This window comes from Hyperolius riggenbachi, chromosome 1 (genome assembly GCF_040937935.1).
Source record: "Hyperolius riggenbachi isolate aHypRig1 chromosome 1, aHypRig1.pri, whole genome shotgun sequence".
NCBI classification, from domain to species: Eukaryota; Metazoa; Chordata; class Amphibia; order Anura; family Hyperoliidae; genus Hyperolius; species Hyperolius riggenbachi.
Window position 1 is genome coordinate 594,800,455 of NC_090646.1, and position 26,069 is coordinate 594,826,523.

Below are 26,069 nucleotides of genomic sequence, written 5' to 3' on the forward strand. Positions count from 1 at the left end.
GGGTCTATCCTGGCATCAGCTGGAGGAAATACGGCGTCCTGCATCCGCTCGTTGGTGTACACCGGCTGGTTGTTCGCAAGCAGTGATGTCAGACGCGCTGGACGTAGCTCCGCCCTACGTGTTTTGTCCAATCAGACTCATCATGGGAGCCCCATGAACAATACTGGTTGATTTGGTTGCACTGCATATATATAGGATTTAATTGGTTGGTTACAGTAAGGTCTTCTGGGACATTGTCTGTGGACTGCAGTAAGGTCTGATACGAAAATTGTGGCTTAGTCTCATAAGATCTGGAGGTGCATTACTGTATGGTGTAAAGGCGGCGCAGCCCTATGCAAAATTTATAAATCTCAGATTAAAGGTACAGCAAATAGTGTCAAGAAGACCCTCAAGCTGGGTTCACATATGACGTAGCGTGAAAAAGTAGCGTTTTAGGATGGTGAGTTAGCAATTTTTTATTGCGTTTTTATAGTGTTTTTTTTTGTTTGTTTGTTTTTTGCGTCTTTCCACGCAGATGCATTTTTCATGCGTTTTGCGTGCGTTTTTAATGCGTTTGCGGTTGGCTAATGTAAAACGCATATGCGTTTTGTATGCATTTTGTTTATTTATGCAAATCACTAGGAAGACAACAGGAAGTGGAAACACATGTCAGATCTTTACTTTTTAATTAAAAGTGCATGAAAAAACGCAATGCATATGTGTTACCATAGACTTTCATTATGTGCGTTTTGGCAGCCAGCCTGCATATCATGCAACACACTACCAGTGTTTGTGAAACATATACTGTACAAACGCAGTGAAAAGCAGCTTCTTCTGTGTCCCATAGACTAACATTGCTGCATAAAACGCAGCGTTTTCCGTTACGCTAGCGTTTATGCTATGTGTGCACCCAGCCTCATGGGGACTGCAGAGTAGTCACGGGGGAACTCACGGGGACTTGTGTGGTCACTGTACAGTACAGTGAGCTTTCAAAGGAGCTTTTATTTTGTTATAGCATGTCTACATAGATTAAATCTGTAGAAGTCTGATTGGTACAGTGCTGGTCTGGTCACTGTAGCAGCCCACACCTCCATCTTCCATCACACACTTCTCATGGCCATCCTGTTGTGTATCACCTACCTGGCCTTTCCAGCTGCTGGTTTGAAATAATGACCACAGTGACTTAATGCTGGAAGATTGCTTTATTTTTATAATAGTTAGGACCATAAATACATTCATCGTTTATGTGTGATAACAGTAAAATCAGTAATGCAATTACAAAAATGCATGGTCAAAAAACCCTTAGCAGTAGAATAGGTGCATTCTCAGCTGATAGAATAAGTAGCGCAGAGATGAGAAACACGAGGGGAAAGACAAATGTCCTTTAAGCTTATCAGCTTCACAGGAAATATACAAGCAGAGATCTATGCTATGGTGAACTCTAGCTTTTACTGCCACTTTGTTGGCATCGTTGTATAAGTGGATTGGGTTAAGCAAGAGATCTGTTGGTACAGGTAACAGAGCTCTGTGCAATAAGTGTCACTGTTATTTACCCCTGTATAACAAGTTCCACCATTTTATTCCCAGGTATAAATGTCCCCATGACACTCCCCCTATATAACAAGTGCATGCATCCTACTTTACATCATTCCCACTGCAAACCAATCCATTTGTGCAGCATGGGGGCCCACATCCCCAATGCTTTGCTAATGTCTGGACCTACTGGAGTGGGTCCTATTGGAAGGTATGACTACCTAAATAGTAAATAACAATGTGGCCAAGGTCTGGAATGTATTGCAATTCCCCTATTTTCCTCTATACCCCTGCCTATTTTGGTTTCACTGGCCAAAGCTGAAAGAAATGGATGCTCTTTGCTTGATGTGGATTACTGGCCTCATAAATAATTTGCTTACTGAAAGATTAAAGGGGCCCCATGGTAAAAAAATGAAAAATGTTAATATGTGCAAACATAGACAAATAAGAAGTACGTTTTTCCCAGAGTAAAATGAGCCATAAATTACTTGTCTTCTATGTTGCTGTCACTTACAGTAGGTAGTAGAAATCTGACAGAAGCGACAGGTTTTGGACTAGTCCATCTCTTCATAGGGGATTCTCAGCAAGGCTTTTATTCCTTATAAAGAATAAGATATTCCCTAGAAAGGATTTAAACAATGATGCTGGCCAGCTTCCCTACCCGCTACACAGTTTTTGGGCAGTTAGAAAAAAGCAACTGACATTCACTAACTGCTTTTGAAAATATATAAATCCCTGAGAATCCCCCATGAAGAGATGGACTAGTCTAAAACCTGTCGCTTCTGTCAGATTTCTACTACCTACTGTAAGTGACAGCAACATAGGATAAAAGTAATTTATGGCTCATTTTACTCTGGCTGGAAAGAATATACTTCTTATTTGTGTATGTTTGAATATATTTTAAATTTTACAATTTTTCGCCATAGTGCCCCTTTAAGTTATTTTCCTGTAGGAAAAATAAAAAAACAATTACAAGCACAAGGTGACTAAAATGAAAGAAAGACAATTCCATTTAACGTAATGTTAGTAAAAGCAAGGCAAAAAAATTGCAGGTGTATTAAAAAAAATAAAGATGGTGGAAAAAATTGACTTATTGGGCCAGATGCAGCAAACTGCATATATGGGTGGCGCAGGGTGCGCACAGCAATGTTACTGTTACTACTGCTGGTGGAGCACCATTTGTTAACCCGTCAGAGCCATAGATTTAATTGCGGTACGTGTGTGTCACTAAAGGGTTACTGACAATTCTCCACCGGTGGTAGTAAAGGTACACTTTACTGCATCTGGCCCCTTGTCACCTAATTGGAGGTCTTCATTCATTTTTTTTTTATTTTTTTGAATTATTATTACTGCAATCTGTTCTTTTCCTCCTCCACTTACCATAAAACATTGTATTATTGGTAGCAATTAAATGAACAAGCAAGAAAAGCAAACAAATGGCAAAAGCTCCTCATTCTGATTTCTTTTTAATTTGTCTTTTAATCCACTTGAGATGATATTTAGTGAGGAGCGCATAAATATTTGGTAGGTAACGATCTCCACAATATCTTGGGCCAGCAGAAACAACTCCTCGGATCTCCCCCTGGCATATCAGAGGTCCTCCAGAGTCACCCTGAGGCAAAAACAAACAAACAAATCTATATTTCTGATTGCTACTATTTTGGGCCATTTGTTGGTCAAACAGTAATGAATACAGAGTTTGTCAAATAAAAGGTTCCCATCTATAATACTAATGGAAGGTTGTAGGACTAAATTACTGTAATGGGGTACAAGGCCTCCACAACCAAACGTTTACATGTAAATAGAATAGTTAACATCCCTTCTTCCTAGACACAGAATGTATTGGTCAGCTGTTGCTTGTGTGCATGCGTAAAAGAACTGCACATGCACACTAGAGCTCACCTCTGACTGGCCATCTCAGCCGCGCTGCTTCCGGACCAACACGGTTGAAATCTACGTCCTGAGCGGGTCTGACATGATGTAGATTTCAACATCGCCGCCGCTCCCGACGATCGTGCCTCTCTTTCCCCACCTCCCCAATTTCACTCACTCTACCATCAATATGACGGAAGAGCTCTGTGAGCAGGTCAAGAGCTGCTTTCATTGGCTCCTGACTGAGCATGATCACTGTGAGCCAATCTCGTTGGCTTACATTGATTGAAAGGGTCAGGAGCCAATAAAAGCGGCTCCTGACCGGCACACAGCGCTCTGCCATCATAGAGACGGCAGAGAGAGGGGATGGGAGAATGGCGTGACTGGCAGGAGCCGCAGGCATGTGTGGCAATTGATCGGGAAGTGCCGTTTTGCAGTACCAGCAGTATCTGGTCCTTAAGAGGCCAGAGACTGCTGGTACGCAAGGGGTTAAAGATCATGTTTTTCTTATTGATTTAAAATGAATATTACATTTGGTTTGTTCCAAATCTTTAATGGTATTAGAGGCAATTTTTTCAATGGTGTACCTAAGGAGCTATGAGCCCCAGTGTAAATTTTGGGCCCGCCCTGCATTTCATTCATAACAACTGAGACGGACATTAAAACCTGCCAATAACAGCTGTAGTGTCAGAGAGGCAGGGCCGGATTCAAGCCAAGGCCACATAGGCAATGGCCTAGGGTAACACAGAATTTAGGACGGGCGGGAAACAAGCTATACTGGGGGGGGGGAGAGTCATCAGGCTACCTGTACAGAAGAAGGTGGGGAGGGTCATCTGGCTTCTTATACTAGAGGGAAAATGGGGGGGGGGGCATCAGGATAACTATACTGGAGGGAAGAGGGGGTCATCATCTAAACTGAAGTGGGGAGGGTTATCTGGCTACCTATACTGGAGGTGGGGGGAAGGGTCATCTGGCTGCCCATAGTAGAGTGAAGGGTCAATGTGCTACCTATACTGGAGATGGGGGGAAGGGTCATCTGGCTGCCCATAGTAGAGTGAAGGGTCAATGTGCTACCTATACTGGAGATGGGGGGAAGGGTCATCTGGCTGCCCATAGTAGAGTGAAGGGTCAACGTGCTACCTATACTGGAGGGAAGGTGGTCATCTAGCTACCTATACTGAAGAGGGGCAGCTGCTGATGGTGGCTTAGGGTGGTAAAGATCACAAATCTGGCCCTGCAGAGAGGTGTAAGCAGGGGAGAGCAGTTTATTAATGTTTACCACACAACTGAAAACATATACAAAGGTGACCATTAACAGCATAAGATCATCAATAAAGCGATAGCACAGGAGTTGAAGGTGGGCTGCAGTTGCTAATGCTAACTTGAATCCCTTATTGCTATGCCTCTTGATTTTGTTATGTTTGCCAGAACCATATAAAGACAGACTTTACTATGATACTGTACTGCTGAAATCTACAAATGTTGAAGTGGAAAAGTTTGTGTATTCAGAGGCGGGTCTCATTCAAGAGGCGGGTCTCACACACTCTGTCCAACACTTGAACTAATTTTAATATATAACATCTAGTGCTGTCTCTTTTACCATATGTTGTTCAGGAGCAGTCTCAATGTTCTTTGACATCAATGTGCCTCCAGCTTGTATGGTGATACACCTCAAATAAAAACACTAATATATTGTGATAAGGTTAATCATGTACCACCTCAGCGCACAGAAAGTTATACACTCCAGGACCGCCTGCTGTGTCCCCGCTCGCCTATTGGCGTTTTTATTTGAGGTGTATCACTATGTAAGCCAGGGGCAAGTTGGGGAATCCCCTGACAACATTGAGACTGCTTCTGGATGACTTATGGTGACAGAGAGCACCAGGGGCACCTGGTGCACCAGGCCGACAAGGCAGCCGCCTGGAGCGCCGTGTGGGGGAGATGGAGGCCACCCCTCCACCAGATGGTGCCTCTCCAGGTTGTGAACTGGTTTGTGGCGTCTAATAGACTCTGCGCCAGTTCACCTGCCGGCACCGCCTCCCCCAAGCTCACCTCTGACGGTTCTGGCAAGCAGAGCAGGGCTATTGGAAGATGGTGCCAGAATCCCTGCATTGGAGACTATTTGTGACTCCAGTGCAGGGCTTCGGGCGGCATCTTCCCGTAGCCCTGTTCTTCCTGTCAGCGCGGAAGTTTTGTGCAGCCGCACTGGCTGCACAAAACTCCCACATTGGCTGCAGAAACGAAGATCATCAGGGAGCTGCATGCCGGAGGCCTGGAGAAGAGGAGTCTTATGCAGGTGAGTAAATGCTCTCTTTCTGCTGAAATGCTGCCTGCATTAAGTGTGATTTCTGGTGAAACTCTGCCGCATTAAATGTGATTTCTGGTGAAACGCTGCCAGCATTAAGTGTGATTTCTGGTGAAACTCTGCCCACATTAAGTGGGATTTCTGGTAAAACACTGCCCGCTTTAATAGTGATTTCTGGTGAAACAATGTCCGCATTAAGTGTGATTTCTGGTGATACTCTGCCCGCATTAAGAGTGAGTTCTGGTGAAACACTGCCTGCATTAAGTGTGATTTCTGGTAAAATGCTGCATGCATTAAGTATGATTTCTGGTGAAACTCTGCCCGCATTAAGTGTATTTTCTGGTGAAATGCTGCACGCATTAAGTGTGATTTCTGGTGAAATGCTGCCCGCATTAAGTGTGATTTCTGGTGAAACGCTGCCAGCATCAAGTGTGATTTCTGGTGAAACGCTTCCCGCGTTAAGTATGTTTTCTGGTGAAACTCTACCCAAATACGCATTACGTATTTTCTAGTGAAATGCTGCCCGCATTACGTATTTTCTGGTGAAATTATGCCATGATAAGTATTTTCTGGTGAAGCACTGCCGCATTATGATTATTTTCTGTTGAAACGCTGTTGCATTATCATTATTTTCATGGGTTGGCGGTGTCCGGGGGGGGTTGCCACAGGTTTTCTCACCTGGAGTGACAAAATGGCTAGAGGCACCCGTGGAGAGCACACTAGACTTATATGTTAAAAAGAAGCAGAAACTTATTTCAAAAGCTTGCAAGAAAACAACATACTGAATCAACATTTGTTGGTTTAATGTCTGCTAATAAGCTCCATGAGTAACAGCAGACCATACCTTGCTCCCTCTGCCTTGATACTGTGTAAAGCCAGTTTCACATATAAATCTGCACATTTCCGGTCCAGTCCAGTACTGTATGGTCCGCAAAACTTTGCGAACAGGCAAATCTGGCGAACCACCACAGACTTTAATGGGCAGGCAAATTTTAAAACCTATAGGGACTGTTCCTAAAAGTGATGGAAAAGTTGTTTCAAGGGGCCTAACACCTGGACCATGGCATGCCGAAGGGACATCCATAGCAAAAGTCCCACCAAAAATTATGTAGTTGATGCAGAGTTGTGGTTTAATTGCTAAAGGGCAGAAATCACAGTAAATTTCTAAATTTGTAGAATTAAGTGCTTTAAAACATCAGGAGTGTGCACACGGAGTTAAGGTAGTGTAAGGGTTATGCCCGGTTCACACTGACAGACGAATCGATACGTTTAATGCACCGCAAACAACCGCAAAGAGCTTCAGCGATAAAGTCAGGTGAGCAAATCATTGTTTTTACTAGTTGACACCTCCACGACATAAATGTTAGTTCTCTCGGGTGGCAGTCTTTGTGGGGTGGTGTGTAGTGGGAGTGCAGGCAATTGCGGTTTTCCAGCCCCTACGGTCAGACTGAGGTAGTTCAATGACAGTTAAGTGACCAAAAAAAACACTGATTCTGCACTGAGGCCTTGCACAGGGGGAAGTAGTGAATACTAGATGCCTGTAATGGTGGTGAAGGGTTATTGGGTTATGGTCAGTGCACTACCAGCAGACCTGTCTCCAAAAGCTAAGGTGTTCAATGGACACACAGGAGTGAAAAATAACATAAGCTAAAGCGGGCCATCTCTACGGATGCCGACTGTCAAAAAGTGACATGACGGGACACCTTTTTATGTGTGATCCAAGCCTAGCTGCTGTTGTTTTAGAGATCTTCCAAGAGAAACTGAAAAGGTATTGTATACTTACACTGCAAGGACCTTTTCCTCCAGTGGCATCCAGAGTGCACATCATATTTTTGGTGATAACCTTTAAAGTTTTTGTGATTGCAGCACATTTCTCTCTACTTATAGCAGGCAGAAAAACTTCCATTAGCTTGTCTGATGGGTGGTAGACATCATCATTAGAGGTTCTGCCCCACCCTGCTACTTCACAAATGGTCCCAGGTTTCACATCCCAGAATGTTGTTGGCAATTGCAAGGGGTTCACAGTTTTGCTTAACCTTGCTTTATGAGAGAGCTGTAAGAAGATGGTTTGAAATTTTAAAGATTTCAGGCAATAAGTCAAATCATTCTGAACTCTCAATCTATCCTTTTGAACATTACAGTAATGGAAAGGTCTGAAAATCTGCTCAGGTTTGAAAGAATACAAATTATTTTCTTTAACTGTGTTTTTTTTTTTTTTAAAGAAAAAGACAGCAGGTCATAGAACACAACAATCATCATCATAAAGTAACACATGACCTGCAGCATCAGCTCAATTTGCACAGCTTACAAGAGTTAGTACCTAAATGGCATCTGTATTCAGTACCTAAATGGAATGTAAAGGGCAAAAAGAGAGTAAATTAAACCAGAACCAAAACTTGCAACAACTTCCATAGGGAATATTAAAGGCATACTACAGCTATTTCCTTTCCAGGCCAATCTGTCTAGTTTCTTGAGCAGCAAACATGTGAACTTTGGACCAGTTAGCATGAAACTTGAGTATAGTGTTCTGCATGGTACAGTGGAGAAAATACATCAACCTCTCCTCTTCCACCCTACTCAAAATTTGATCAAACGAAAAAATACCTTGCTTCCAGTTCCGAGCCATAGCCCAAAAATATAATACACCCTTCTATATTGTTTTGAGATACTAGAATTAGGCGTTAACGGCAAGGCCTGTTGCGTATCAATCTCGACTGTAGCAGAGAACAGAGTACGGAAGCACTCTTTCAACTTTTCCATAAAGTTTTGTAAGCAACTGCAAATTGCGGATGTGTAGGGTGATCAAAGAACACCCCGGAGTGGAAAAAGAACACAGAGAAAACAGGAACCACAATGGTGTAGTAAGATCGTGGCACTCACAAAGGAGGGTGGCAAATGGACAACCGTCCTTTGAAGGCAGGTGGGGATGAACAACCCCGACTCCACTCAGTTGTCAAGATGGACTGGACTTGGTCGCTCTCTAGGTAAAAATATTCCAGATGTTGGTAGGGGTGGTAAACACCTAACTAAATAAAACACCCCTCCCAAGTGCTTATTAAAAATGTGTTATCTATAGTATACAAATTTGTCGTCATTTGAGGTAAGCCACCTCATTTTTTCTATTGTTAGCTGTTTTTAAAGAAAATCTATACTGAAAAAAAAGTTCCCATGGTGGTTACTCACCTTAGTAGGGGAAATCCTCTGGACCCTGTTGAGGCTTCTCCCATCCTCCTGTGTCCCACGGCGGTCTCGCTGCAGCCCACGGAGAGCACAGCTGACATTTTGTCAGGCTGTGCAATATTTACCTTTTCTCGCTCCAGCTGTTGCGGCTCTTCCCACGGAGATAGGCGAAAATAGCCGATCTCCGTCGGGTCCGCTCTACTGCCCGACGGAGATCGGCTATTTTTTGCCTATCTCCGCTCAGAGAGTGGATACTGCGCCTGCGCTGGAGCCAAGGAGGTAAATATTTACATCGCCGCTGTTCCAGGAGGATTTTCACCGCCGCCGTGGGACTGAGGAGGATGGGGGAAGCCTCAATAGGATCCGGAGGCTTCCCCCACACAAGGTGAGTACCCCCCAAGGGAGGTTTTTTCGTTACAGATTTTCTTTAACACAGTTTTAATACCCATTGGGTGCCTCTTCCCTCTTTGTATTCCCAGAAAATGTGAAGGAGGAAGCCATCTGCTTGGAAGCCTCTGAAGCACAAGGGTGAAACACTGGGAAATATCTTATGTAATCTTAATGGAGTTTTATACCACCAAGAGGTGACTTTTATACCACCAAGAGGAGTTTTACTGCTGCATGCCTAAACATGGGGGTCTTGGTAGCATGTATTAAGTTTAGTCCTATTTTGTGGCACTCCAAATTCAAATTATTTTATAACAGCTCCTAAGTAATTTTTTTAAAAAGTTAAAATTTATTAAAGTTTCACAAATAGCAATATTTAACAATAAACATTGCACATTAACCATTTCAGCCCACGGGTAGTTTTCACCTTATGGACGACAGGAATTTTAACATTTCAGCGCTTCTCCCATTAATTCCCCACTAACTTTATCACTACTTTTCACTACTTATCACAACCTGTTTTTTTCCACCACCAATTAGGCTTTCTTTGGGTGGTACATTATGCTAAGAATTATTTTATTCTAATTCTAAATGCATTTTAATGGGAATAATAAGAAAAAAAATGGAAAAATGTCATTATTTCCAAGTTTTCGGCCATAATAGTTTTAAAATAAAACGTTCTACTATGGATAAAAGCCACGCATTCGATTTGTCCCATTTATTGCAACATTTAAATGATATCCCTAATACAATGTATGGGGATGACAATATTTTATTTGGAAATAAAGGTGCATTTTTTCAGTTGTACATCCATCACTAATCACATGCCCATAATTTAATAATAATATACCCTCTTGACATGCATATAAAAAATGGTGTCCCTAATATATGTAGGTTTAATCTTACTATTTGGCCACAAGATGTCCTCGTGCATTACTTCCTATAAGCGTACAATAACTACGCTTAATAAGAAGTAATGCGTGCCTGTGCTACTTCGGAAGTGGCATTAATGAGATACCTGCGGTCATGTGGACCTGAGGGGAGATAAATTCATTAGTCTGATGGGTAGTGGGAGCAGCGGAAACGAGCGAGCGAGAGGCAGTGCGGCAGCACCAATTGAGAATAATCACTGTTTTTGAACAACAACAGTGATCATTCTCAGCGGACATGCACGGATTGGCTTAGGGGACTTTTGTCCCCTGCCACCCTTTCCCCTGAAGCCAGGACCATCGTGATCACGGGCTTCCGCCTGCATGATCACATGCACAGCCCCGCAGACTGCACAGACGTGGGCCTCACTTCCCTGCTGCTGCTGGAGCAGCACCTGCCGAGGACATGAGGCTCACGTGGTTAAAGAAGTAAGAAACACCAGTAACCAAATTATGGAAACTGCCAGGTCTAGGAGCTTCTCCCTTTCTCACCAAACCCCCTTATAGTCACAATTGCACTGAAATGTCCCTGTGTTAGGGCTTTCCCTTTCTCTAAGTGCTTCACTATTTCTAGCTGATACAGCCACAGATCACCCCCAATATATAAAGATCTGGGGGGATAGGAGGTGGCAAAGTGCTGATTGTGGGTTGTCAATGTGACAGCAAAATGGAATTCCTAGGAAGCAATGCTGAGTATCATGTGAGATGGAAGAGAAAAGTTGATATGCCAATGATTGAAGCCAAAGGCTTGGCGGGAATTATTTTCCATGAACTGGCAAACTGGATTGAGTTGTAACATGATCTGCAAGATAAAGGCCCTTGAAGGTGACAACAGGAAGGATTGTGGGTACCTGGCAGTTTATAAATGGTGGGTGAACCAGGGAACTGCTTAATTCTTAAGGAGGAAAAAAAAGATGTGTGTGATTGAAGGGGGGGGGGGGGGGGGCAGAGGGGGGATGACAATATTAGACAAATTGACACTGCATCGGTTCACTGCCATGATAAACCCACTCTCTGCACTGAGATCAAACCCTGAGTGCAGACCCTGTAGTTTTCCAGTCATTGCTGTCAGATGTTGATATAGAACCTTAGCTACTCCATTCATTTCTATGGAACACAGGAGAGCCTATGCCAGCAACCAGCCACCATGTGGATTTCATTCCCAGCAGAGGTTTGTCCAGCATCAGAAAATCAGGTAACTGAAATTGAAGCAATCAAGAAGAGGGATCCTCACACAGGCTTGTTGAGGAACAATGTTGCATTTATTGTTTCTGGCCACATATACAACATCTGACTGTCTTAGCCGATGATCGTTTCAGGGACTATCCGGTCCCCTTTATCAAGGTATAGGTATATGTTTATAAGAACCGGATAGGCCTCAAAACGATTGTCGGCTGAGACAGTCAGACGTTGTATATGTGTGTGCCGGAACAATAAAACCAAAATTGTTCTTCAGCAAGCCTGTTAGGATCCCACTTCTTGATTGTTTGGATTTTCCTGCTATGGGGGTCCAGGACCAGCAACCACTTACCAGCTGGTGTGCGATTCTGTTGATCGGATAGTCTCCAACCCTGAGATTGCTCAGCCTGAAATGTGTGTTACCTTCATGCCTGCTTTCAGATTTCTAGGAAAATGATGATACCTTTGCTCACTCCAAGAAAAGCCAGCTGCCAGCTTCAGGAAATCATTTGAAGAGTATGGCTGCATTTTTCTTTGTCAGTTCAATTTAAAATCTGTCCGGCAGTATATTTTAAGTGTACGTACCTGTACAAGCTGGATGTCATTATCCAATGTTTTCGCATTGAAGCAATGTGTATACCACTTTAAAACCTTGAAATTCTGTTCATAAGGATCTTCTGTGCTCAGCGAGTGGACCCCTAATTTGATTGTTGTGGAATGATCACTGAAAAGTAAATTAATGTAAATGAATGCCTTTATAAGAGCTCTCCAGATGTAAAACAAAATCCAGTAATAACCAGTTTTACTTTACTGTACATAAGTGAATAAATGTGTTTATTGTTACAATATTCAGTAATAAATGATGTAGTCAATGTTTGCCCCTTGTAAAATATGTTTACTTTTTTACATTTACCAGAGATACTGGCATCTTTACTGCTGGCAAGGTGAATTGCTGTGGAATGTTTTTATTTTTTTTTTGGGTGGGGAGACTCATTGTAAAGTGAGTAGGAGCATTACCTGAACTCCCATGGTATAGGAGAAGGCTCCATTATATCGTAGCCTAAATTAAACATCACTTGGGCTGCAGGGTTACATGCCAACATAAAACATTATATAGATATAAGAAGAGTTTATGACATTAAAGCCAGTATAATACAGGTAAAGATGGGTTCCCAGAATAATATATTACATTCTACTGTATGTCCTTACAGTTCATCTTTAAATAAATAGATAATTTAACTATGGCTGCATTATTTGTCAGAGAAACCTTATGCATTATGTTGTGCTTGATATATGAAGCCAATTAGCTATTGCATTTGATGCATGCATTATGCCAAACTGAACATATCTATAAAGGCCACACAGGCCCCTAACAATACTCTATATTTTTGACTCTTGTAGGATAACACATCTTATTTGCCACGAAGTGTTGACATTTCTTTAGCAAGCATTTCCTTTGTTTTCTGCTGTTTGCATTTACATCAGTAGCTTGGCCATGGCACCATCTAGAGGATACTTACGATAGTAAAGAACTATTGCAAAAAAAAGTTACATTTCAAATGCCATAAATACTGTACATGTACATATACTGTATATAACTACTACAGAAATGAATCTCTAATCAGATTCGATTAGAGATAAATTTGTCTCTTTGTAGAATCTGCCCATAAAGATTTCTATTTTAGGTTATAATTGTGGATTAATGTGCATGGAAATATTACAGGGTTGTTATATTCACTGTACACAGCTGCGGGTAATAGCTGCAATACTGCAGTTGGCCACTAGTGGGGGGGGGGTGCCTCTTCACATTGAATCTTCTGTTGAACAGCAATTATTCCACCTACATTGCAGTAGATTTGGAGAAGTGAAATAACAAGAATGAAAAGAATGATGGTATTTTATAAACTAGGCAACCGTATTCCTTTGAAAATGTGAGATTCAGCAGGAAAGGACAGTGACAACTTGTAACTCTGTGCACTTTTATAAATCAGCCCTTGGAATGAAATGGAAACATTATAGGTACTCACATAGGACAATGAGCTGCAGTCAGCACCCAGCTCCAGTCAATCAAAGTCCCGTCACACGCTATATCTCCAGTTGTTATAAATGCCATGTATGGCCTGGAATGAGGTGTGGCCTCCCTTCCGCCGATGATTTCCATACACACATCTAAAACATAGAATTGAATGAAAGGAATATGCATCTCTGGTGAATATGCAGCTTCAGACGTTGCTAATAGTATATTCCACCAAGGATTCCAAGACTAAAGTATCGGTTTATTTAGAAGAAATAACCAAATTCTTTTTGGGGCGAATTTCTGCAATACTCTATGTCACAACTAAAAAACAAACACTTATCTGAAAAAGTTTAATTTTTAATTTTCATCAAAGGTTATAAAAATCAATGCAATCAAAATAACCAAAGCCCCCATTGCATAGATACTTCAGGGGTTGTAAGTTTACAGAGTGGTGTCATTTTGGCACAATTTGTTTTACTTTTTCAAAATGTCAATGCTTTGGCAAAAGTGGCATATAGTACAAAAAAGTAGTATTGTACTCTGAAAAAGCTAGTCACACAAATGGAGTATCTTTTTATTCGGAGGAAGTAACTTCTTTTTTTTTCCTTTCTTTTTTTTCTTGGTGGGAGGGGGGTGGTTACAGTTCTCCATGCCCTAACTAAGAAGTAGAAGAAAAATATGGTGTATCAGTATGTATTTTATGTATGTATTTATTTATTTATTTTTGTCATTCTTTCCATCAAATAAAAAAAAAAAAGTGACCAAAATATCCTATACACCCAAGGATGGATACCTTAGGAGGTTTCGTATACTCAGGCCCGGATTTACATCACAGGAGCCTATAGGCACAGATTTCACCTAGACTTCGACCTCCATGAACCCCGCCGAACCACACCTCAAGGTTGCTGGCTGGCCCAGCTATCACCTTCCCCTGCTTCCCCTGTCCGGCATAGGTAGCTATAAGTGCCACTTTGTATTAGGTAACAAGAAGTACCCTCAATGTTAGCTTGAGGTATCCTCAAGTTTTAGGTAGCTAGAGATGCCCCAGGCTGAAATCAGATCTGCTCAGTGGAATGCAGAGAGCTGGGTGAGTAATCTGCCATTTACACTCTTCTCAGGACTATGTATAGGGAAAGAGGCACTGGGGAAGGGAATGCCTTTCCATCATCAGCCGCCTGTAGGCACGTGCCTACAGTGCCTTATGGTAAATCCAGCCCTGTGTGTACTAAGGGCCTGAGCCCACTAACGCAGTTGTGCGCAGTTGTGTCTGATTTTCAGAAACACATCAATGTTACAGATGCTGGAAAGCGGACACAACTGCGTACAACTGCGTTCAACTGCGTTAGTGGACTCAGGCCCTAGTATCATTGTGGCTTGATGTTTACTGTTATAATGGGTCGGAAATAAAGTTTTATACTTTGGAAAACAGCAGAGTGGTCACTTGTGTTCTCTAAAAAGTCAAACTTTAAGTCTTTTTATGGTGCATTGACCCTAACAATAAATATTCTGCAAGTTTTAAAACATGGCTGCATAGAAAACAATTAAAAGAAAAGAGCATAGTCAAGAAAATGGCTCTTTGTTCCATATATTATAGAGTTGGCCCAACATTTTTTATATACATTTAAAAAAGCTGTGAACTAAAATGGATGTGGTTAGTAGAAAATCAGTAAGTTTATCAATACTCTACTATCCACTTTTACCATTAGCAGAATACAGGTACATTTATCAATATTCTATCACTTCCCTAATCTAATTCTCCTATTCACTCTTCCCTACCTCCGCCTAGTACCTAGTACTTTTTCAACTACTTTCTTGTACTTTTTAAATTGCAAAATGTTTAAAAGTTATTCTAAATTGGAAATGAAAATCATCTCCTAAGAGAAAAAACAGGTGAAAAAGTTAATTGCATATGGACCAATGCCTCTACTTACTGTAAGTTCTTAAATCAGTGATATACTCAAAATGACATTTTATATTAGTATTGGTAAGAATTCTGGGAGAGAACTTGGTCTGGGGGAATTTAGATGCTCCTAATCAAAATCAGATTGATTTCTACAGAAGGTGCTTGCTACAGGCTACAGCTGCAACTTTTTCAGCAAATCATTGGTTCTTGGGCGTGACTATAATATGGTGTTGTCCACAGCTTTAGATTGGTCTTCTGTGGAAGGTGTGTTGATTCAGACAAGAACTGACACCCGTTCTAGATTCTTTACACATTTGTTAAGGGAATATCATCGTTTAGCTCTCCCATCCCAGATTTCCCATCCCACTGAAAGGACATGCACCTTTTATTCTGCCCCTCATTCTGTTTATACAAGACTGGGTTATATTTATTTATTTTTATTTTTTGTACTAAATCTGTCTTACCTCTGTTTAGTAAGACTGATATTCACACGATAACATGGTCAGATCATACTCCAATTACTCTTAAAGGGTTACTTACGTTAAAAAAAAAATAAGTTTAACTTTCCTGAGGCTTCTTGGAGCCCCCTGGAGACATCCTGTGCCCACGCTGTCCTTCCACAATTCTCCAGCAAGCAGCAGTGAGGCGGTGACCCCTGAAAGCTGACTGGTCATGGCCAGTCAGAGGCTACGTGCAATGCACGGCCAGGCCCGGTCCCCCCATGATGCCAAGTGAGGTGATTTCCTCAGGAGGCAGAAGTCTGGGGGCAGCACAAGGCAGAAACATTAAATGCCTGGCCAACCAATACTGAGGGCAACTGTACCTGGCTAACCACCTATATTGGGGGCAATTGCACGTAGCTACCAACACTGGGGGCACCTATACCAAGCTACCTACCTGTAGTGAGGGTTTTTTGGGGGGCAGCATCTATAACGTGCCGTGCAAATTTCCAGGTGCTATGCGATCATTCCAATTTGGGGGGAGGGGGTCATCCTCACACGTTTTTCTCAGGCAGCAAAAAGTCTAGAACCGGCCCTGTGTACGGCCCTGAACCGCGTGCACCCTGATTGTGCTCCTGTTGCCAGGAGAGATCTGTGCATGCGCAGTAGCAATTTACACTGTTTTCTTGAGCTATTAATGTCTACTGGATTTTTTTATTGTCCTCAATAAAGACTTTAAGTATGAAAAAAAAAACACAGTGTTGAAAATGTACTTGAAGACATCTTTGTTTCTATCTCTGAAATGCTACAACTTGAGTGATTTGTAAGTGGAAGACTACATTTATTTTAGGATACCAGAATGTTCTTATGCCGCAAATAACACTCTTCCTGGTTGTTTTAAATTATTCTTGAGGCCTGAAAGATAAAATAATTCACTTATTGTGGGTAGTAAAACAAGTACTGCTATCCAATTAAGGATCATGAGACATCCTAATCTTAACACAAAAGCAATTGATACTTGTAATTAACCTACTTGTGGAACATAGGATCAGAGGTAGGACCTCTGCAGAAATACTCTGTGGAATAGGACTGAGTGTACTTTAGCTGATCTTAATTTTGTGTTGAATAGTTAACAGTAGTATCCATTGTTGGTGTGATCTTCCTCCTACACGGCTTCCGTCACTAAAGGTAGCCATACACCTATAGATGGCTAATTGATTAGTCCATCAGAAAGATACTTCCTAGATCAAATCTGATCATAGAGGCATCTATTAGGTGGCAAATTCTGCACACAGATTTTTAATACATTTCTGCTTGAAATCTGTTGAAAATCTGTGGAGCCACCATCACCTCCAGGTCTCCCCCATTTCAATGTGTACCTCCCGGGAATTTTGCCTGGAAATCACGATTGAGCAGATATGTTGCAGCTTTGATCTGTAGAAGATAATGATCTAATCTACTGAGAAGATTGAGTAATGTATGGGCATCTTAAGGGGCTGTAGGGTCAATCAGGTACATGCTTCTAAATGTTCAATTATTAATTATTGAAGGGGGGTGAAGATTTATATACATTCTAATGTATGTGTTTGGACCCACTTCAAGTCCTCTTTAAAAAGGAAGGCAAAATGGTACCTGTTAAGCAGCCCCATTGCCAATATTAAGCACCTTCCATTTGCCAAATAATGAAACCAAATGGGAGAGTTTGTATCTAGACATGCTTCAACCGTTACTGGGTCTGATGCACTAAAGTATGATAAAGTTGCCGTGCGCAAGAAACGCACATCAATTTTACAATTGCTAGAGCAGGGATAGCAACGACCATTAACCCATTAGTGGCTGTGCATTACCATAGTGCGCAAGGAGCACACAACTTTAGTGCATCAGGCCCACTGTCTGGAAAAAAAAGCCTCATGCCCCATCCAGAGGGAGACTGCCACCAGCTCAAATGTACATGCATGAGACCAGCACAGGACGCTGGCACACAGCTAAAAAGCGCCCAGCAAATAAACTGGAGTGACAGACAAGCAGTTAGTGCACTGCTGTCATTCATGAGAAAGAACACTTAAGCACAGGAACATCCCAGCTTTTATACAATTAGTACCAGAAAGAAAAGCCCAATTTGACTCCCCAAAAGTACTACATTTGTTTGGATAGAAGCTTCAGGCTACATTCACAGTGGGATGATGCAGAGCTGCATTATAAAGTCTTATAAGTTAACCCAGCTTACTGCACTGCAATGCTAATCCTATTTCACAGTGCGGCATTAGCATCGCATTGTAACGTGGAAGTAGCATGTAGCACTTAGAGATCGGACCTCAGCGGTGGAATACAGAGGTATGCATGTGTTGCTGCCCACCGCTGCTGACACCTATTTAATGTAGGAAGGGAGCACGCTGAGGGGAGAGCCAAAGGTGAGGAAGGAAGGAGTGGCCCCCCCTCCCCGCCGGTGTGGGGGCCAATGCTCTCCCCTCATGCTGTGACCCTTCCTGCCCCCCAAAACGGCCCTGAGCAGGCCTGGGGGGGGGGGGGGGGCATTCAAATTTTTGCAGGGGGTCCCAGTGATTTCTAATTACTCCCCTGCTCAACCTGTTTCTCAGGCTGGAAACACACCAGAGAGCGTTTTTTGGGTTGTTTTCATTTTTAAAAGAAAACGCTTCCATTGACTTGCATTAAAATTGCAGTAAAATCATGGCAAAATTGTCACATTTGCATTTTTTTGTGAAAAATAGAAATTGTGGCTATTTTGCTGTGATTTTCCATGATTTTAATGCAAGTCAATGGAAGCGTTTAAAAAAAATATTAAAATGACCTGAAAAACATTCTCTGGTGTGATAGGGCGTTCACTGTTTCTTGGCTGTTTAATGCTGGGTACACACTATGAGATTTTCTGGTCGATCTACTGTCAGATTGATTATTTCCAACATGTCCAATTTGCTTTTCGATCGATTTCCGAGCATTTTCCGATCAATTTCCTTTCACTTTAATAGGAAATAGATCGGAAAATGCTCGGAAATCAATCGAAAAGCAAATCGAACATGTTGGAAATAATCGATCTGACAGTAAATCGACCAGAAATTCTCATAGTGTGTACCCAGCATTAGTATGATTGTTGGTGCCAGAAAAGCTGGTGTGAGCATTTCAGTAACAGCTGATCTCCTGGCATTCCCAGGAAAAACAGAGTTGTCTAGAGTTGAGAAAATACATGGTGAGCAGAAAAGCATTTAAGAATAAACCACAGGCTTACCAAAACTGTACAACTGCAGATTAGCAAATAGTAGCCTGATTTGATGCATCACTTACTGCTGAGGCACACACTGTATGGTTAGAATACAGCATCAGCCAGATTTCATGGTCCCAGGGCTGGTCCTAGACTTTTTGCTGCCTGAAGCAAGCTTGTAAGGCTGCGCCCACCCTTCCCGATTTGGAATGATTGCACAGCATCCGACAATTAACTCTAATTCAAATGAAACACTGCTGCTCTCCTGCCTCCCCTCTCCTCACTCACTCTCAGACTCCTCACACAGCACAACAAGCTGCTTTTCCTCAATAATGACTTCTTCACCTCGCTAACAGTACAAAAATGCTGCCCCTGTAATCTCTGTGCCTGATGCAATTTTTTCACCTTGCTTCAAGACAGAACAGGCCCTGCATGGTCCCAGCCTTCCTTTTTAATTATAATGCATGCAAAAATCATAAATCAGTTTTTCTGAGTTTTTTCCCCTCATTTAGCAACTCCTTGCTAAACTTACCCTTAATATAAAAAATCATGCATATAAAAATATACTTACATGTATGCATGAGTAAGATGAATGTTGCAGCAAATAGTGAAAGGAAGAGCCTCATGGTGACTGTAGCGTGTTGTCACTTGTATGGTTGCTGCACAGTAAGGTCAGAAGTCCGAGCAGCTTTTATATTTTAGTCGCATATCAATATAGATTAAATCTGTAGTAGACTGATTGGTGGAGTGTTGGTCTGGTCACTGGGGCAGGATACATCCTGAGCTCTGCCCGCTATCTTCCATCAAACACTTCTAAAACATCCTGTTGTGTAACATATTGGGCATTCCAGGTGCTAGTATGAAATCATTCTCACTGTGACTGAATGCTAGAGCACAACCTTATTATTATTATTATTATTATTAGAGTGAGGACCACATTCATGGTTTATACATAATGCAGTTGGAAAATTTAGCAGCACTGTGATAGTAGTGATAGTAGAGAAAATGTTTCTGACCCGTGTTAGCCAAACAAATAGCATAGCAGCACTATGGAAATACATCGTTTATACATGGTGTCAAAACAGGTGGGTTGGTACGTGTAAATTAGTGAGGAAATGTATGAAGAAGACAACTTATGGAGAGCTTTGTATGGGATGAGCAGTTTGAACTGGAGCTTCTGGGTAATTACCGGCCAAGGAAGATATTGGCAAAGATAGGCAGCATCGGAGGAGTGTGAAGGGAAGAAGTGGATGAGACAAACAACAGATTTCTGTAGGATAGGGATACTCATTCAGATTCCGTGGAAAAGAAATTTCTGCATTTCCAATCAGAAATCGGCAATTTCGCTCAGAAATCGGATATCTGTGGAAATACCGCACTACCCCAACTACCCCATCACCATAGTGATAACTGTAGAAACAGCTCAGAAGAGTTATTAAAGACAGTCAGACAGTTTCTGCGTTTAAGAAGAAACTGCTCAGACGAAAGAGATTTTTGAATACAAGCAAATGATCTAAAAGAAAGGTTTACACAGAGAGGATATCCCCAAAGAACTATACGGAGGGCCTACAATAGAGCCCTGCACTCAAACAGAGAAAGTCTATTATATGGGAAGAGGACTAAAGCACAACAGGAGGTGGTAAGATTCTGCACTCTATACAACAATAATTGGCAGGGTTTGCGTTCTATTTTGTCTAAGCATTGGGCGGTATTAAAAACAGACCCTATCCTAAAAAATTATTTGACTCCCAGGCCTTCAATTACTGCTAAACGGGCAACAAATCTTAAGGACCGTTTGTGTAGGAGTCACTTTCAAAGAATTGGTGGTAAACGACCTGTTGTCTGTGGGAGCTACCCGTGCGGACGTTGTAATATCTGCAAGATGATGCAACCAACGAAATTTATAGTTAGTCCACGGAATGGATTCAAACACCACATCAAGGACTACATCAATTGTTAAACCACGGGGGTGGTGTATCTGCTGAGGTGTCCTTGTGAGAAATGGTATGTGGGACAGACCAGGAATGCCCTAAAAACTAGAATACAAAAACATATGTCGACCATTCGTTTAGCACAAAGAGATGCTACTGATGGTAAGGTTCTTACCACGGTGGCAGAGCATGCTCTGAGGGCACACGGGGGAACAACAGATGGCTGGAGGGTCTGTGGATTAACCCATGTCTCTTTATCTTCTAGGGGTGGAGATATTACCCAGGCACTACTTCGACAGGAAACCCGGTGGATCTATGAACTAAATACCAGAGTACCGGTGGGTCTAAATGATGACTTTACATTTTTGGGATATCTTCACTAATATGGGATGCATGTGTGGTTTATCTTGATCCTCTGTCACTGGCTTTTGGTGGATTCTTTCATCGTAGTTTCCTTTATGGTGTGCCCTTACCCTTTATATTTATTGGGATTTAAGCATGCTCTTATCATATGGATGTGCTTTGTGAGTAGGCACATCTGTGTTTACGTGTGTGTATACACTTTTGTGATATGATATTTATTATCATGATGATCATTAGTGCTGTAGGGGGGAATTTGGTATTTTGACCCCCCTCAGCAATATATGTGTGATTTAAAGTGCATACTGGACATCTCTGATTGGCATTTTTTGTCACGAGTTGAATAATACACTATTGAGTGAGTTAGTTAAATGACGATGTATAGGGCCAGGGTGTTAGCATTGGCCCTAGGGGCAAAATTGTCCTCCTTTGTTTATATGCCTCTCTCTTTCTATTTTTTCAAGTAATATTACACTTGGATTCCTGGGTTGAGAAGTATTGGGTAGGATCTCCCTAAGAATCATCTGGACTCAAACCATGGACTTGTTGGACTACTCCATCCTACAACATTCACATGTTGAAGTGTGTCCTTATGGATTGGATCACATATTTACTTTGAGAATGTATTTCCAGGTGTAAAAGTTGTATCTTTAACCATTTGATTTGTTTTACATATATTGGACCACCAGAGGTCCTCAGTATACTAGCCTTAGAGTTTGATGGGTATATGCTCATTACCAGTGGTCTGTTGTGATCTCATCATTTATTGATGTATTTTGTGATTAAGAGGTATATGTTTATGTATTTGCGTGATTTTTCATGTAATTTTTTTTATATTTAGTACTATTGTGCTCTATTAGGCCAGCTCTTCTCTATCTGCTCGGTCTTCTTCTCTCATCTATGCTATTTAGCGCACCTGCGCTTTTTAGATCCTCATGTTGTACATAGTTGTCATGACTACGCCCCACCCCCTTGACTTGACTGCGTTGTTATGAGACGGAAGGTGCGTTCCAGGCGAGCGCGACCTTTGCGTCTCAGTGTACGTGGCCACGTACACTTTGACCTGCCGGACCCGCCCCTTCCGGTGACGCACTTCCTACTTATACGGTAGACGCTCTGGCGTTCAGCATGCCCGGTAGAAGCCGCTATAGGCGGCGAATCGCGAAGGCTGATCTCTCAGGCTGACACAGCCCTTCCTCCTCCAGTCCCGCTACTTGGTGAGTCTTCGCTTGTGCACTTGTTGTTGGGTCCACGGATCACTTCTATTCTTGTTGCTGTTTTTTCTTTTCACACTTCCAATTTTGTTACATTGGGTGGTTTCACTGTCCTCAGTGCTGCTATTTGCTATTTGCTCCTTTTACACTGTATGCACTTTATTACCACTCCTGACTCATCATTTGTTCAGGAGTGGCTTCTATCCACTTTGCACTTGTCACTTTTCTCATCCATGTTCTTTACATATGGATTATTGTGGTTGAGTGAAGGGCTGGGCCTTATTATTATTCAATTGTAATTATTGTTACTCAAATCTGATAGCCATTTGGCTTTATTTATTTGTGTCAACCTGGAGATCGTGGTTTTAATTGTTTTTAATATATTTTTTGTGCAATTATGTATACAATAAAGCTCTTTATACTTGATTATTTTGATGTGGTGCGTAGAGTTGAGCCGAAATTTTCGTAATTTCTCATTACTATAATTACGCATGCGAAATTTGCGATTACGATGCGAAATTACGGTAGCGTAATTGCCATTAAAATCGTAATTGAAAATACTGTAAGCGTAATTTTCAAAGCGTAATTTCGCATTTCGTTCATGCCGTAATTTCGCATTAAACGCTACCGTAATTTCGCGTTAAACCGTAACGCTCCGTATAATATAAAAAAGCCGCCGACTTTAAGGGTTAATAGCAAAGCCCCCTTAAATGCCAAGAGCCTCAAATTTGGAGAATATATTAAGGAGATCAGAAGGAATAAGAGGAAAGATTTTTTTTTCAAAAAGGCCTTATAGTTTTTGAGAAAATCGATGTTAAAGTTTCAAAGGAAAAATTTAAACATTTAAAAACCCGCCGACTTTAACGGTTAATAGCAAAGCCTGCTTAAAGTTTAGGAACACCAAATTCCCAGGGTATATTAAGGGGATCAGTGGGAATAAGAGGAAAAAATTTTTTTTCAAAAAGACCTTATAGTTTTTGAGAAAATCGATTTTTAAGTTTCAAGGGCAAAAATGTCTTTTAAATGCGGAAAATGTCAGTTTTTTTTGCAGAGGTAACAATAGTGTAGAACTAGACGAGGTAAAAAACACAGGTAACAATAGTGTATTATTTTCATAGATTCCCCCAAGTGGGAAGAGTTTTACTTACTTCGTTCTGAGTGTGGGAAATATAAAAAAAAAACGACGTGGGGTCCCCCCTCCCAGACCTCTTTAACCCCTTGTCCCCCATGCAGGCTGGGATAGCCAGAATGCGGAGCACTTGAAACTTAAAAATCGATTTTCTCAAAAACTATAAGGTCTTTTTGAAAAAAAAAATGTTCCTCTTATTCCCACTGATCCCCTTAATATACCCTAGGAATTTGGTGTTCCTAAACTTTAAGCAGGCTTTGCTATTAACCGTTAAAGTCGGCGGGTTTTTAAATGTATACATTTTTACTTTGAAACTTTAACATCGATTTTCTCAAAAACTATAAGGTCTTTGTGAAAAAATATTTTTTCCTCTTATTCCTTCTGATCTCCTTAATATATTCTCCAAATTTGAGGCTCTTAGCATTTAAGGGGGCTTTGCTATTAACCCTTAAAGTTGGCGGCTTTTTTATATTAAATCGTGTGTGTAGAAGGCGCTCCACTTCAAAGTAAATAGATGACTGAAGATAACGTGTCCCCTTTGGGACCGCACTCACCCCTTACGGTGGACCACTGTTAGACTGGTCAGTTGAGCTCAAACAGGATGTTCCTCTTTGGCACCCGATCCGTCCTCAGTGCGCTGTAATGTCCACGTAGGGTGGTGGTCCTGGGCAGACAGATGGTTCCTATAGACCAGATACTCCTCATAGAGGATGTAGTGCTCCAGTATACCTCACAGAGGGAATGAATAGATCATAGCATAACTCCGTAAAAATTCATAAAGGTTTTATTCTTTAAAATCGTACTCACAAACTTGGGTAGGTACAGGCGTTTAGAGTATATAACGGGCTCTCCCCCGTGCCTCCCGGGTAAGGCCTATGAAGGTGCACCGCTCCACTCAGATTCCGCCGTCCGTTCCCGTGTTCCCGTGTTGGTAGCAAGTTCCTGGTGTGTCCTGTGGCTCCACCCGACGCGTTTCGTCACACCGCGTGACTCATCAGGGGCGTGGTTTGCCACAGGATGCCAGGATGCTTTATAGGTGTAGGAGCTCCGTCGTACTATCCCTCCTCCGGCGTGTATCCGTAGCCGTGAGGTGCGCGTGCTCCAAGGTGGCGTCTGTGCGTCACTACGAGGTGCGCTCTGTGTTACGTCGTGGGGCAGAGGTCCGCCTCCATAGTGAGGCGGAAGAGGCCAGGCTATGCGCTCCGGCATAAGCCGGAAGTGTAGATTGTGCGTTCCACTGCGAGGTGCGCTCTGTGTTGCGTCGTGGGGCGGGAGTCCGCCTCCATAATGAGGCGAAAGACCAAGCTGTGCGCTCCGGCGTGGGGCGGAAGTGCAGACTGTGCGCTCCACCGTGGTTACGGGCAATGGGCTGAGAGTCCGTTGTACATTACCACATTTGTTAAAAAGTTACATTTCTACTAAAAACATTTCAGTCTCAGTTTTCCATTATCGTTAGTAAAACACTTAGTTTACTTTACTGGAAAAAAATCCATGTGATATAAATATAACATGTTAAAATGTGGCAAATTTCAGTTTTAAATCCCACTATGCCATCTTGTGGGGAAAGTTGGTAAAACATCACATATTCCAAATCAGGGTATTTATTTTTCATATCCAATTCTACTCCCCTATATTCATGTCTAGTTCTTATTGTCTACTTAAAAATTGCCCTATGGGTCAATTACACAAATGTATATTAAAAGTACACATTACCCTATGGGTTAATTGCACAAAGGTCCTCTTTATAAACAGTTTCAATTTGTAAGTTCTCATTTGCTCTAGTTGTTTGCTATAAAGCAATTTAGATCTAATTCAATATTATGTCCATTCGGTTGTAAAGTTCCCATATTAAAGATCCATTTAGTTTCTCTCTTGGAGATATCTCTTGTTTTGTTACATCCCCTCCAGGAATATTCTGCTTTTTCTAACCCACAGAATTTTAAAGAACTTGGGTCCGAGTTGTGGTGTGTTCTATAGTGGTCCGAGACACTATGTCCCATATGGCTCCTTCTTATATTCCCTATATGTTCTCCTATCCTTGTTTTAAGTTGCCTAGTAGTACGGCTTTTTTATATTATACGGAGCGTTACGGTTTAACGCGAAATTACGGTAGCGTTTAATGCGAAATTACGGCATGAACAAATACCCATTGTAATGCGAAAATTATGCGAAAATTACGCTTACGCGAAATTTCGCGAAATCCTTCTTCATTACGATTATGTACTTACGGCCATAATCGTAATTACACTAATAACGCGAAATTTCGCGAAATCGTAATTACGTCATTACGCTCATCTCTAGTGGTGCGGTCTTTGTAGGATTCATTTCCGTTGTTGCTATAGTTATCTATTACTTTGAATCCTTTCTGCACACATAATAGGTCATTATTGATATATTAATGAGCTTATTTATAAGTACTGGTGCTGCCCACTAAGTTGCGATACTTACTAGAGAGTTAAACAGGGGCAATATATTATGCTAGCATCTCGAGTTT

At 41.7% G+C, this 26,069-nt stretch overlaps 1 protein-coding gene across 5 annotated transcripts in view; it reads right to left on the minus strand.

Moving 5' to 3' along the window:
* Positions 1–2,445: 2,445 nt before the first annotated feature.
* LOC137558594 (granzyme A-like) overlaps positions 2,446–26,069 on the minus strand; it is a 54,859-nt gene continuing 31,235 nt past the window's right edge. For 3 of the 5 annotated variants that reach the window (XM_068271757.1, XM_068271754.1, XM_068271755.1), the window contains 4 exons: positions 13,392–13,533; positions 11,950–12,088; positions 7,473–7,742; positions 2,446–3,124 (listed from right to left, as the gene is read on the minus strand). In XM_068271757.1, the coding sequence (XP_068127858.1) occupies positions 2,963–3,124; positions 7,473–7,742; positions 11,950–12,088; positions 13,392–13,525 (705 nt within the window). In that variant the 5' untranslated portion in view covers positions 13,526–13,533 and the 3' untranslated portion in view covers positions 2,446–2,962. Of the gene's footprint in view, positions 3,125–7,472; positions 7,743–11,949; positions 12,089–13,391; positions 13,534–16,579; positions 16,640–19,512; positions 19,601–26,069 lie in introns of those variants that run through there. The other 2 variants (XM_068271756.1, XM_068271753.1) reach the window with 2 other exon arrangements.